Here is a 14150-nt window from a genome sequence, read left to right as displayed (position 1 = left end):
TTGTTTAATAATGCAGCTTATTTTTTTAACTTACAGTTTCGGTAGTTTTAAGTGTTCGCATTTTAAGCCAGAATATTCTTCAAAACAGACTTAGCAGACTGGACCAAATTTCAAAGTTTCTGCCTTCTCTACTCCGAATACCTCGCCTTTTCATCCAATATCAACCAAGAAACCTCCAGAATGCATAAAATCATTCGTACCGCAGCTAACCAATCTATCCGCAGCTAACCAATCTTCCATCCCCTCTCTGGTGGAACAGCGAACTCTCGGCACAAAGGCTAAAAAAACGACAACATGGCAACAATTTAAACGAAACCGCTCAGGGATAAATCTTGTCGCCTATAAAAAAAGCAAACGCTCTTTTCGAACGCAAAGCCAAAATTGCCAAAAAGGATTCACTAGCAGCATCTACTCTTCTTCCAAACATATGCCGATAACATTCTCCTATTTTTAATATAAAATTTTCTTACCTTAACTCGACAGTTTCTACTTTGCAGGAAATTCTCTCCAGTTTATCCTCATGGTCCTCTTCCTCCGGCGCTTCCATTTCATATACTAAATCCAAGTTAATACATATTTGCAAAAAACATAATTATAGTTCCCCAATACTCACATTCAACAATACAAATATTCCATGCTTTAGTTTCTTGGAACTGTATTAAACAGCAACTACTTATTTTAATAAAATTGTCGGTATCTCAGAGATAGACTGATAACGAACCCAAACCTTGTAAAATAGCTGTCATGCAAGCGTTCGTTCATTTGCCCAGCTTTTCTGGTCAACGTTGTAAGAGCTCTTATCCTTTCTGTCATCAACTACGCTCATGAAATCCACGGTCATCATGCAAAAAATAATTTAAAAATGCTTGCTGCGCCAAATCATACTGCTATTATAAAAGCCCTTTGGTCATTTCCTACGTCACCCATGCAAATGACTTTGGCGGAATCCGAGCTACCATTCTTGAAAGACAACATGGAGGACAGTATTTGCAAAATTTACGCAAAGCTCACTCTTGGCACCGATTTGACACTTCGTACATTTTCTACTCAGCTACTTCTCGTAACCGTCTTCCAAAATTACAATCGTCTATCTATTCGCCAAAGAAAATAACTTACCACTAAAAAGTCCTCACGTAAAGCTCCCGTGGCTGGTTCAATTCGAAACCTGATAACTGGCGGTTTGTCTTCACTGACGGCTCGAAAGCAGTACACATTACTTTCGCTGTCTGTTTTCGCGAGAAAAACGAACATTCGACCTATTTTTCCCCTTTTGCTCCATCTTAACAGCTGAAGCTACTGCAATATTGCACACTGTCCAACACGCTAATAAAAATACAGGAAAATACATAAATTGTACCGATAGCCAATCCTGTTTTCATGCCATCAATTATTGCAATAACACCAATAACATCATCAGCTGCATTAGATACAATCTCATCTCCTACCCAAATGAGATAAAGATAATGTGGGTACCAAGCCACCGCGTCATCGGCGGTAATACGTATGCAGACAAAATGGTCAAATACACCACTTTCATCCCGACAGTCACATCCAGTATCTTCATTAAGAGCGACATATGCCGCCTAGTTACCCAGAAAAGACGAACCAAGCAGGCCCTACAAGCTTAATTAAAAAAAATTATATTATTATTATAATATATTTACAGTACCCAGGCGACCTAAATTTTAATGGCGTGTTAATGAGGTAAGCTCCCCGAGAAAAGTTTTTTACATTCATGTTCAATCACAAATGATTATATAAAAAAATTTTATTAAAAATTGTGTACCAATTCTCTTGAAAAATGTCATGCGCACTTCCAAATGATAGTTGTGAACCAACCAATCTATTCGGCTACAGCGGTCGACCATTTAATACTCATAACTTATTTAATTTTTAAATAATTAAAAAGTACATACAGGGCAGGCACTCGTTTTAAACATTTCTTTTATTCAATTCAAGGTAAAAAATGTGTGCAAATAATACAAAATTAAGAATGCATTTACTTTTGCCCGATATGACCACCAAGCAGGTGGCCTTCAATATGGCCTTGGGGCGGTGCAGAAACGAATCGCACGCAGCCGGAATGTGACTTGCAGGTATTTTGGCCCACTCGCGCACAATGGCTTTTTTCATTTTGGACCTTGCTCTCCAAAATGGATCTTGTAAGTCAAGCCTTTGAGATCATTTTTCAGTATGCGGTCAGCTATTTTCAGTTCCTTCGCCATTTGATTGGCTCTTCCTCGGGAATTCCGCTAAAGTCGCTGCTTCCCTTTTTGAACGGTATCTTGATGAGAACCTCCACGACGTTATGACGTTTCGCGATGCTACCCGTATCATTGTAACGAGTAATGGTACGATAAACAAAAACTTTATTTACTTTAAGGTGCTTGAGCTCACGAACAATCGCTGGTTGTGATTTTCCAGCCAAATATAATGCAATCACACTATTACGTTTGAAATCCATTGCTGATTTACTTTTTTCGCGCTTACCGTCAACAAAATGCTTCCGCGCTCTTGTAAACAATGCTCTGAACTGTCAGACTAACAGATAACTGACGCCCGTGCATCAGCTGCGCGAGCGGTCTGAAGTTGGTTACACTTCGAGTGCCGGACCCTGTAATTAAAAACTTTTTTAAACCTGGAAAGTAAAGTAGGATATAAGTAGAAAATATACTCCAATTTGTCAGAGCCGTTTCCGAGATTAGTATAGGTTTTTAATACATACGTAAGATACATTTTCCATTAATCCATGTTATCTCTAATTTTATACCATTATTTTGTTTTTAAATAATTAAAATAGCAACCTCATACTTTAGTAGAATGTTTATCTAAAAAACACTTAGTTCAAAATTTTATGTAAATCAGAAGTCGGCTAAGCTTATTTGTGCGAGCAGTACCCTCAACATAAGAGGTCTGTTCAAAAAGTAAGGTGAAGGTTTCAAATTTCGTGGGCTACGTACATTCGACTTAAAACTATTATTATTTTATTATGTTGGTAGACTCGTCTCGAAGATATAATCACGATTTTAGCAATATGTTTAGTATTTTTGTGAGAGGCATAAATAAGAAAAGTGTTTAGTGTGTTCCGCGATTTTCTGCTATCGACTCTCGGCTCTCCTGGATCCTTTCATTGGGACGATTGGGCTTTGGTTTCGATGTCATAACTATATACCCATGATTCGTCACTAGTTATAACCGTTTTAAGCAAATCTAGTTGACGTCATGCAGCAATTCCTGTGCGATGGTCATGCGACGTTGTTTTTGGTCAAAATTCAACAATTTTGGGACGAACTTCACTGCCACACGCTTCATGCCCTAAATTTTCAAAAAGATTGCATGGTATGGGCCAACCGATATGCCGATATGCTCACAAGTTTAATCTCCATTCGCCTGCACCTCGGCTTATATACTTACTTACTTACTTATATGGTCTGATCAAGGATCACAACCCGTTGCCGGATTAAGGCCGCCTGTAACAAGTCCCGCCAGGTGTCTCTGCCTTGCGCGACCTTCTTCAATTTTTTAAACCAAACGTTGATAGGGTTCCCTCAACTTGATCCTTCCCTCGTTGTCCTCTAACTTGCCATCCGAACACTTTCTTTGCTGGAGCTTCTGCGTCCATATACTCGACGGGGTCCAGCCAGCGCAAGCGCTGAATACTTTTGCCCTTCACTATGTCCTCCTCGTCGTGGAGCTCATACAGCTCGTGGTTTATTCGGCGGTAGTAGTTATCGCCAACACGAAGAGCACCGAAGATTTTCCGAAGTATCTTTCTCTCGAATACCCCAAGAACGGCTGCATCAGTCTGTAGAGTGTTAGTTTTGTCAGAGAAGCCTCTGCAACGCATTTGCTACTGAGACCATAGTATAATAACACCTACATATTAGCAAGCGAGATTCATCGGTTTATCTCCAGGCTGATATATAAATTCTTTGACGATTGCAAAGGTATAATTGTCCGCTGAAATGATGGAACCAAAACGCAGTGTATCTTTCCTAGTGGGCAGCATATACTTTGTCTTGTTCTCGTTACCCGCCAGACCCATTCTATTTGACTCTCCTTCGATAGCGGAAAATGCTACGGTAACCTCTCGCTTGCAGTTCCCTATGATGTTAATGTCATCAGCATATGCAAGGAGCTGCACACTTTTGGTGAAAATAGAAAATAGTTCGGTGAACACTGCAGTATCCTTCTATTAGGGAGGTGGATCACACGATAGTTGATCGTCTTGTCTGAAACCTTGCTCGGTATTGAAAGGTTCGGAGAGGTCTTTTCTTACCTTGACAGAGCTGACCGAGATGCTCAATGTCATTTTGCATAAGCAAATCAGCTTATATAAGTTAACACATGAAAACCCTCGCCACAGTGACACCACATAGCAGACGATGGCGTAGCAATTTTGCCAATGTGCAAGCGTGTGAACTGCTCGCGTCAGCGTATTCCCACGCAACCTGAACCAACAATGCCAGCGCGAACTACACCAACAACAGCAACACTGTCACCGAATTTGTGCCAAACATAGGGACAGATGAGTAGGTGAAAATATTTTAAAGTTAGTTGTAATTAGCTCATTAAATAAACAACAGCGCATAGCGCTAAAAATAAAAATAGTGTTTCAATGAGCACATAGTGCTCAATAACTAATAACTAATACCTAGAACATAGTGTTTAACCCTTTCGACCCCAATGCTGCCTGTGAGCAACTTCGGCAGTTTAACAGCTTACGGAAAGCGTTCGTTTTGTTTTTGTCTGTTCGTTATAAATGATAACGGTACTTTTATGTATCTACTCAAAATATGAGCAAAAAAAATATCAGTTGTAGATCATTTAGCGAAGTTATGTTGAATAAACAGCAAGTGCAGCGCAGAAAATATTGCTGTGAAATTCAAAAGAGTTTTTAAAGTGAGTGATTAACTTTTATAATAATAAAAAAAATTAAAAAGTTTATATGCCATGTTTTTTAGCAAGGATTTAGCTTTCTGAAACTGAATTTAAATTTGATTAGTTAAAAATATTAACCAGGTGAGTAATTTTCAAAGTTGCAATGTTGCCTGTGGGCAACCTTGGGCCATTGAAGTAATAAATTTTTTTGTACTTAGTTATGAGACCGAAAGAGAAAGGATTGTCAGATGACGACATTGAGAGGATTGTTAACTTTGATTGGGATGCCTCTTCTGACGACGAAAGTGATGACGAGATGGATGCCATTTCTGCAGTGCTAGAGAAGAATTTGGAAGGGATCGTGCAAAGAGGGGAAACGATGTGATGATGCCAGTAGAATATTTCTGCACTTTTTTTAATAGCCAAGTTTTTGATTTGATCACACAACAAACAGATTTATATGCGCTGCAAGAACACGGCATTGAGCTCAAATGCACTGTTGAAGATATTAAACGCTATATTGGTATTTTGTTGTACATGGGTGTTTTAAAATTGCCTCAACTCAAAATGGCATGGTCAAAAGATTTAAATCTTACCGCTATAACAGATTCAATGCCACGCGGAAAGTTTGAAAAAATAAAACAATGTTTACATTTCAACGATAACACTAAACAATCCAAAAAAGGCGATTTGAACTATGACAAGTTGTACAAAATACGTCCTTTACTAGACAGTCTCAAAGAAAATTTTGGAAAGCTACCCCAGGAAGAACATCAAAGCATTGATGAACAAATCATTGCGTTCAAAGGTATACATTCATAAACGTCATAATGAACATTTTAGTTTAAATTTTTGTTACAGGTCGATCGTCATTTAAACAATACAACCCTGCTAAGCCTCATAAGTGGGGTCTGAAAATGTTTACGCGTGCTGGAACCTCTGGATTAGTGTACGACTTTACGTTGTATGTTGGTGAAGGTACCTGTCCTGCTTATGGATTGGGCCTATCTTCGGATATAGTTTTATATTTGGCTAAAGGTCTTCCTAAGGACAAACATTTTAAGCTTTATTTCGATAATTGGTTTACGTCAGTAAGCCTTCTGATCTCGTTGAAAGAAATGGGCATATTTGCAACAGGAACTGTACGTAAAAACCGCATAAGCAATTGCCAACTACTTTCAGATGCTGAGCTAAAAAAGCGTGGAAGGGGATCTTTCGATATGAAATGTGAAATCAACAATAATATTTTATGCGTCAAGTGGTTTGACAATAAGCCAGTTCCACTTATATCTTCGTGTGAAAGCAATGAACCTGTTGGTATATGCAAACGTTGGAATCCAAAGGAAAAAGCTTATATTGATGTTGCAAGACCTGCGATTGTTGCTTCTTACAATAAGGGTATGGGAGGAGTAGATTTGGCTGACATGCTCATGGAGCTCTACAAGGTCAACCACCGTTCAAATAAGTGGTACATACGAATCTTCTATTGGTGCCTCGGAACATCCGTAACAAACGCATGGCTATTGTATAGAAAGCATTTAAACTTGATAAACCCGAGACAAAAGCATATTCCTCTAATAAAATTTCAACTAGAAATTGCTCATGAGTTGCTTACTGCCACTACTTCGCTCGGAAAAAGGAAAGGCAGACCATCGAATGTTGAAAAAGCTACCTCGATAGTATCCCTGAGCTCCCCATCAAGCAGCGTATCTTCCCAACAGTCCAAAAAGTACAGGTTCCAACCGAATCCTTCAGTCTCACAGCGTTACGATAAAATGGAACATTGGGTAGTCTTTAGTCAAAAGGGACGTTGCAGATTGTGCAAGACAGGAACCCCAATGTCCAAATGCCTTTGCTGTAATAACAATAAAAACTGTTTTTTGTCATATCATACCTAATTTTTCAAAATAAATAAAAATCATTAAAAGTTGTTCGAAAGGAAAAATTTGTTTATTTTGTATACCACCATTGCCCAAAGTTGCTCACAAGCAACTTTCGGTAGCGCTCAAACCGTGGGGCGTGACGACTCAAAATTTTGGGCAACTGCTTCTTAAACAAATACAAAAGGATTAAAATTAAAAAAAAAATTTTCGTTCCACAGGAAAAAAGTTGGGGTCGAAAGGGTTAATAGCAAATAAAAAATAACTGGCGCCCAACGTGGTATTTACGAAACAACTTCTCCAACCGCCTGCCGAAACAATTTCAACCAACGTGGTATTTACGAAACAACTTCAACCCGCCGCTTGCAACTCTTGACATCAACAACATTTCATATAATATTAGTTAATATGATGAACCACCTGTGCATGTAAGTACTCAGTGATCAAAACAAAAAAAAAGAAAGAAAAATTTAGCGAATTTTCACGTAGCACTAAATTGCAATTTAAAGTAACTATTGATATTGTTCCATTTCGTACTCAGACAAACATTAAAAGGAATGAAGAATAGTTGCGGATTTTGGTAACTGCTGCGGCCACCGCAGCTACAGAACGGAGAGTAAATCTCTATTTCCTTACGCTAAGGATTTTAGAGACTCCAGTATCAGTTGAGGGATATCAAGTAGTGACTATAGACCCAGCCGTTCCATGCGAGGAGTCACTCGACATTATATAATCCTTGCTTGAAATCAATGGGGAATTGTGGCGTTATGTAAGTTGGAGGCAAACTGCATTTGCTGCCTATAAATTATTTGAAAATTATCAGAATAGCTCTATAATAAAGAGTAAAATTGTCGGATCGGTCGATCAAGTTTTGTCATCTTTTAACACGGTTTTAAACTTTAATGCAATTATCGTTCGTTTAGATCCTAACGCGGACAAATGACCGGTCTATTAGTAGAACAGGAAATGTCAACCCTTCGACAAAGGAAATTGTCAATTCCCGAGTTATATGATGAGGTCGACGAAAAGTTGACTCTAATCATAAATAAAGTTATTATGTTGAATGAAGCGAACGATAGTTAAATAGCATCCTTATGTCAAAAATATAGGCAGGATGCCCTAAGGATTTTTGTATCCGGTTTGCGAAGGCCAATGAGTGACATTATGCTTTCCTCGCAGCCGAAGGACATGCCTAGTGTCTTAGCATTGGCTCCAGAGTGAGAGGTGGATCTTGCCAGATATTCGTTTGCAAACTCATTCTCCAGCAAAAAAATAATTGCCCAGAATGGACAAAATGGCGGAACGACAATTGCTCCGCGCTTGAAACATTAAAGTTTCTAATTGACACCGGTGCGTCTAAAAGTTATATTAAAAGAATGAATGGCCTGAAAGGTGTTAAGAATGCCACAAACCCCTTCAAGGTCAAGTCCATCCATTGTTGTGACCAAATTAAACAGAAATGCACCGTAAATATTTTTGGCAAAAATTCCCAATTTTTGATTCTTCCATCACTGCAGACATTTGATGGAATTATCGGTTTCGATTTACTTAAAGAAATTAATTCTATACTTGATATGAAAAAAGGTATGCCCCTATATGACAAGGAAAAGGAACATTTACAATATTTTTACTGCCTTGACGTATATATTGTCAAAATACATGAAATTTCTGAGAAGGGAAGTAATGAAAGTATTTCGCAGATCTTGGGGAAACACGCGGTGGTATTTGCCAATGCAAACGAAGCACTGCCATATAATACCAACATAGTTGCTACAATAAGGACAGTGGATAACGAGCCGGTTTATTCAAAATAATATCCGTATAAAATGGCAGCTTTGGAATTTTGTATAAAGGTTTTAAGCTTATTACGAGATGGCATTATACGCCCATCTCGATCGCCCTACAATAACTCCATATGGGTTGTCGAAAAAAAGGAGTAAATGAAAACGGCAAAAAGAAAAAGCGTATGGTAATTGACTTTCGGAAGTTAAATGCGAAAACAACTAGCGACAGGTACTCCATTCCCGATACTTCAGTAATTTTGACCAATATTGGAAAGTCTGAAATTTTCACTACTCTGTATTTAAAATCAGGCTTTCATCAAATCATATTAGCAGAAAAGGATAGGGGAAAACGGCAAGTACGAGTTTTGTAGACTTCCGTATGGCTTGAAAATGCCTCAGGAATTTTTCAAAGGGCGTTATACAGTAGTTTAAGGGACGAAATCGGGAAATGCTGTCACGTCTACATAGATGATGTGATTATTTTCTCTAACAACAAGGAACAACACTATATATGTAGATATAGAAATAATCCTAATAAGACTTTATGAAGCAAATATGCAGGTTTCAATGGAAAAATCTAAGTTTATAAGGAAGGAAGTTGAGTTTTCAGCTAATCAATCAAAAAATGTAAAAATTAAATTGAACAACGACGCATTGTTGTCTTTTGAGAAAGTAAAAAAGATTTTGTCCTCAGAGGACGTGCTTCTCCTGTATCCTGATCATAATCAACCTTTTGATCTGACAACAGATGCATAAGCATCTGTGGAGCAGTGTTATCGTAGGGAGGTAAACCAATTACAATGATTTTGAGAACTTTATCATCTGCCGAAGAACATTATGCAACCAATAGAAGAGAGCTTTTAGCAATTGTGTGGGCTCTTCAAAAACTTCGAAATTATTTGTATGGGGTAAGACATTTAAATATTTTGGCTGGAATTTAGAACAATGTATATTGGGCAATTTTTGGCAAACTATAATGTTTTTATTAATGAAACTTGGTGCAGATGTGAGTGAGGTGTTAAGGAACACTCTTTATAACTCCGAATTATTCGGGAAATAATAATTTTGTAATTATTTGCCTTCAAAATGCCCTCGGGAGCTTCCCTATAATTTGCCACATTACACTATATATTTTTAACACTTCACTAAAATTCACCAAATATACACTCACACGCGTGTTTTTACTGATTTTTATGTTTATATTCGAATTGATTTTATTAAAATTAAATGCAAATTCCTTTGTCCATACAATCACTTTCCAATTTTAAACGCGAATAAGATTGGAATGACAACAGTGTGGTGTTGCCGGATGCCTGCAAATGAAACAAAAACATGAACAAAAAGTAAGAATTTAAGTTTAATGTTAATGATGGGGATGGGGGTTATTGTGCGTCCTTGCTACATACACGCATATGATGTTTTAATTTTGGGTTCAATGGTTTTAACACGGAAAGAAGTTCTACGTAAAAATACTGTGGATTGCGTAGCCGGACTGAGGAGGGTTATTTTTTCGAAGCACGGCCGAAGGCCGCCCACGCGATAAGGAGTTCTACGCAAAAATACTGTGTTAATTAATTTAATTTAATTTTAATTACTTTATTTTTTTTGTGATGCACTTAATGTCATGGTTTTTAAGTTTAAATGAGTTGTACGTTTTTATTTTCAAAAATATTTCTCATCTTAAAATTACAGCAAAAAATACTGCAGTTTTACAATGAACCTTCCACTGAACACCCCTGCATTCGAACTTCGTTTTTATTTCAGGTGTATGGCAACACCAACTTTTCGTTAAATTAGAGAACTTTAGCAATAAATTACTTAAAAACTATAAGCCTCCGGCAGGTTCGGTTTTCAGTTTAACGATGGGGACACACTCCTCTATCCCCCCCTTTTAACCTTTTTTTTTTCAAAGCGATATATATTATACTAAAGTTTTCCCAATATTTTTACTGACCATCAACCCCTAACCTTTGCTGTTTTGGATAAGTATCCAAATACAAAGATAAGGCGTTGGAAACCATTTGTTGAGGAATTTTCACCGAAGTTTTTTTACAAACCCGGCAAGCATAATCTTGTTGCCGATGCATTGTTCCGGCAGCATATAAATGCTGTAGAGGATTCCAATGATTCTTCATCCGTCACGATGCATAGTGAAGAGTCTTTATCGGAAGTAATTCCAGAAGTCAAAACCCCAGTAAACACATTCCTGAACCAAGTAATCCTAGAAAAAGGAAATACCTCAGCAAAAATTATTTTCAAATCAAGGATAAGACATCAAATTACAAATAAAACATTGCAGAATATTATAGCGTTAGTCGGGGAATGCATTAACCCTGACGTTTTAAACGCTATTCATTGCGATTTACCGAAGTTAGGCAAAATTCAAAATAAAATTGTAAGAAAAAAAATCGTTATACTGCGAAGAGGGTAGATGACATTTTTAACGAGGACGACCAGTATAAAATTCTTATGATCGAGCACACACCACCGTTCTCTCCGGGAAAACTTAAAGCAAGTCTTAAATGATTACTTTTTTCCAAACAAGCACAAAAAGTTAAAAGAAATTACATTAAATTATAGAATTTGTAAAAAGGCAAAGTACCAACGACATCCGGCTAATCCCCTCAAGCCATGGGGATATCTATTCCACTGATAAACATCATTTTTGAACCTGTGTAGACAAATTCTCTAAATTTGCCATTGTTATTCCAATTGTCAACGTCAAACTGGCTTTACTACTTATCCTTAATTGTTTTGAAAATCCAAAAAATATTACAATCGATAATGAAAAATCGCTAATTCCCAGACTGTACGGTCCCTTCTTAAGGACCATTTTGGAGCAGAAATTTTTACAACTACTCCTTTCCATAGCATAACCAATGGGCTAGTAGAAAGATTACATAGCACTCTGACGGAAATTGCTAGATGCACTAAATTAGAACAGGCTATAACCGACACTATCGATCTAATCCTTCTAGCTACTTCGAAATAGCATAGATCTATTCACTCGGTAACCGGATGGAAACCAATCGAGTTAATTTCTTCCATGCCCACTAATCTTAGAACAGAAATTAAAGCAAAATTAATAAAAGCTCAGGAAAATAAGTTGAAAACACTCAATAAGGATAAAGTGACGCGAATTTTCAATCCAGGGGATAAAGTGTACGAGTATGTGAAGACTAACAAAAGGATAGTAAATAAGTTTTCTAAAGTTTTTATAGAAAAAGCGGTACAAAAGGATTTAGGTTCCACCGTTCTAATAGATAATAGGAAGGTTCATAAAGACAACCTGAAATAATAATTTTTTATTTTTTTACTTTTCTTTATATTGTATAGCAAAATAACTGATTTTTCAAAATCCAACTATATACCGACAACAGATGGAAAGGTAGCAATTTGGGAAAGCTATGACTACAGTGTGCCATTTAAGTCACCGTACTCTTGTTATATTTGCGCAAATCCCCCTGTAATTTGGCTAAATTTTTGTTAAATTTAAAAAACTTTGATGTAGGCTAATAAACAATATATTTTCTTCTAAGCTACAAAACAAAAACCATTGCTTTTAATTTTAGTCTTATATTATTGCAACGAGCGTAAACATACTCAAATATTTGCGCCAACAAAAGTCTACGTACGTTCTTAGAAACAACGGGGATTTTTGAAAAATGTGTGCAGTAATGAGTAAATTCATTATAGTTGGCATGTTTTGCTTGAGCTATACAAAATATTCGATTTTCATAGACAAAATGCCTCGAAAAGAGGATCCTCGATGATCGTGGAAAAATCCTGCATCTCCACACAAATGGCCAAAAATCTTATGCAGAGATAGCTAAGATTATGGGTAGAAGCGAATCCACTATTAAGACTGTCATTGAGCGATTTAAATACGAAGGGCGTATTAAAAATAACAAAAGATCCGGCCGGCCAACTGCACTTTCCGATCGTGACAGGCGCACAATAAAGCAACTGGCGGGCAAGGACTCATTTTGTAGCGCAGTGCAGATTGCTTCAAAGCAAGGTCGCAACATTGACAAAGGGGTGCACCCGGAAACAGTCCGTAGGGCGGTAAAAACTTTAGGTCCTACACTCCTAGCAAGAAGCCGCACGTAAATTTAATTAATAGGAGGAAGTGCTTGGAGTTTGCCAAAGCGTATGTGGACAAACCAATTGACTTCTGGCGGAAGGTCATCTTCTCAGATGAGTCGAAGTACAATATTATTGGCTCAGGCGGGCGCCTTCGCGTATGGAGGAGACCAGGAGAACCCCTAAATCCGAAAAATACCATAAAAACCATAAAACGACGGCGGAGGTATTATGGTTTGAGGCTGCACGGCTGCAGCAGGAGTCGGAAATTTGGAATTTGTCGACGAAGTGATGGACCAATACGTGTATATTGATATTTTGAGAAAAAAATTAAGAGCAGCGCCGAGAAATTAGGAATAGGTTCCGATTTATATTTTCAGGAAGACAACGACCCTAAACACAAAGCAATGAACACCTGGCTGTACTTGGCCTACAGATAGCGGTCTAATCATCATAACTGACCAAACTGTCGAAATTCGAGGGGCAAACGATTCTTCGGTCCCTATAAGTGGTACTTTTTTAATAAAATTGCATCAGACAATTCCAACACAGTCGACTCAATCAATAGTGAAATTGCTGGCTATAGTAATCACGATTATTGCAATCCTTATTTACAAAAAATGGAGAGCATGTAGAACTGACAGAAATGCGGTAAACGGATAAGCAATGATTGCAGAGATTGCAAGAGTGGCCGCGGACGCCCTTTCTTTTAGGGTGGTGGGGGCGGTCAGTTAACACATGAACACCATCGCCACCGTGTCACCACAGAGCAGACGATGGCGTAGCAATTTTGCCAATGTGCAAGCGTGTGAACTGCTCGCGTCAGCGTATTCCCACGCCTTATAAATCCAAGCTTACCGGCGAATGCTACAACAACAACGTCAGCGAAACCCGAACCAACAATGCCTGCGAGAGCTGCTACAAGAACAACGTCAGCGCAACCTGAACCAACAATGCCAGCGCGAACTGCTACAACAACTACGTCAGCGCGAGCTAAACCAACAACAGCAACACTGTCACCGAATTTGTGCCAAGCATAGGGACAGATGAGTAGGTGAAGTAGTAAGCTGAGTAGTAATTAGCTCAATAAATAAACAACAGCGCATATCGCTTAAAATAAAAATAGTATTTCAATGAGCACATAGTGCTCAATAACTTATAACTAGTATACAGTGTTTAATAACAAATAATACATAACTTATACATGTGCTTAATAACTATCGTTGTTTATTCCAAACAAAGATCGCACGAAGTGAACCCAAATCCAGCTATACCGCCAATTACACAGGTTATTATATCTACCTATTATTATAAATATAATTAGTGCACACACATACACATGTTTATATTATATACCTAATTATAAAAAAAAATAAATTATAACGAATTGAAATTACCCTATTTTTCATTTCTACGGAATCGGCCACATATCGTCGATATACCCCGACAATCGTAATTTCTAGATTTGGCATCTCGTATCTTTTGGCGAGCAGCTTACTAGTAACCTATCTCTTCGTTTAAC

The 14150-nt window shown here is 37.8% G+C and overlaps 1 protein-coding gene across 1 annotated transcript; it reads left to right on the top strand.

Annotated features, from left to right (window-relative positions):
* Nucleotides 1-5101: 5101 nt before the first annotated feature.
* LOC129250568 (piggyBac transposable element-derived protein 3-like) lies at nt 5102-13668 on the top strand. Its single transcript, XM_054890185.1, has 4 exons — nt 5102-5262; nt 5304-5689; nt 5743-6349; nt 13455-13668. Exons 1-4 carry the CDS (start codon nt 5102-5104, stop codon nt 13666-13668), a joined length of 1368 nt encoding a protein of 455 aa, XP_054746160.1.
* Nucleotides 13669-14150: the final 482 nt, after the last annotated feature.

The sequence above is a fragment of the Anastrepha obliqua genome, chromosome 6 (assembly GCF_027943255.1).
Source record: "Anastrepha obliqua isolate idAnaObli1 chromosome 6, idAnaObli1_1.0, whole genome shotgun sequence".
NCBI classification, from domain to species: Eukaryota; Metazoa; Arthropoda; class Insecta; order Diptera; family Tephritidae; genus Anastrepha; species Anastrepha obliqua.
Note: the sequence above shows the minus strand (reverse complement) of the source record. Positions and strands in the feature narration are given on the sequence as shown.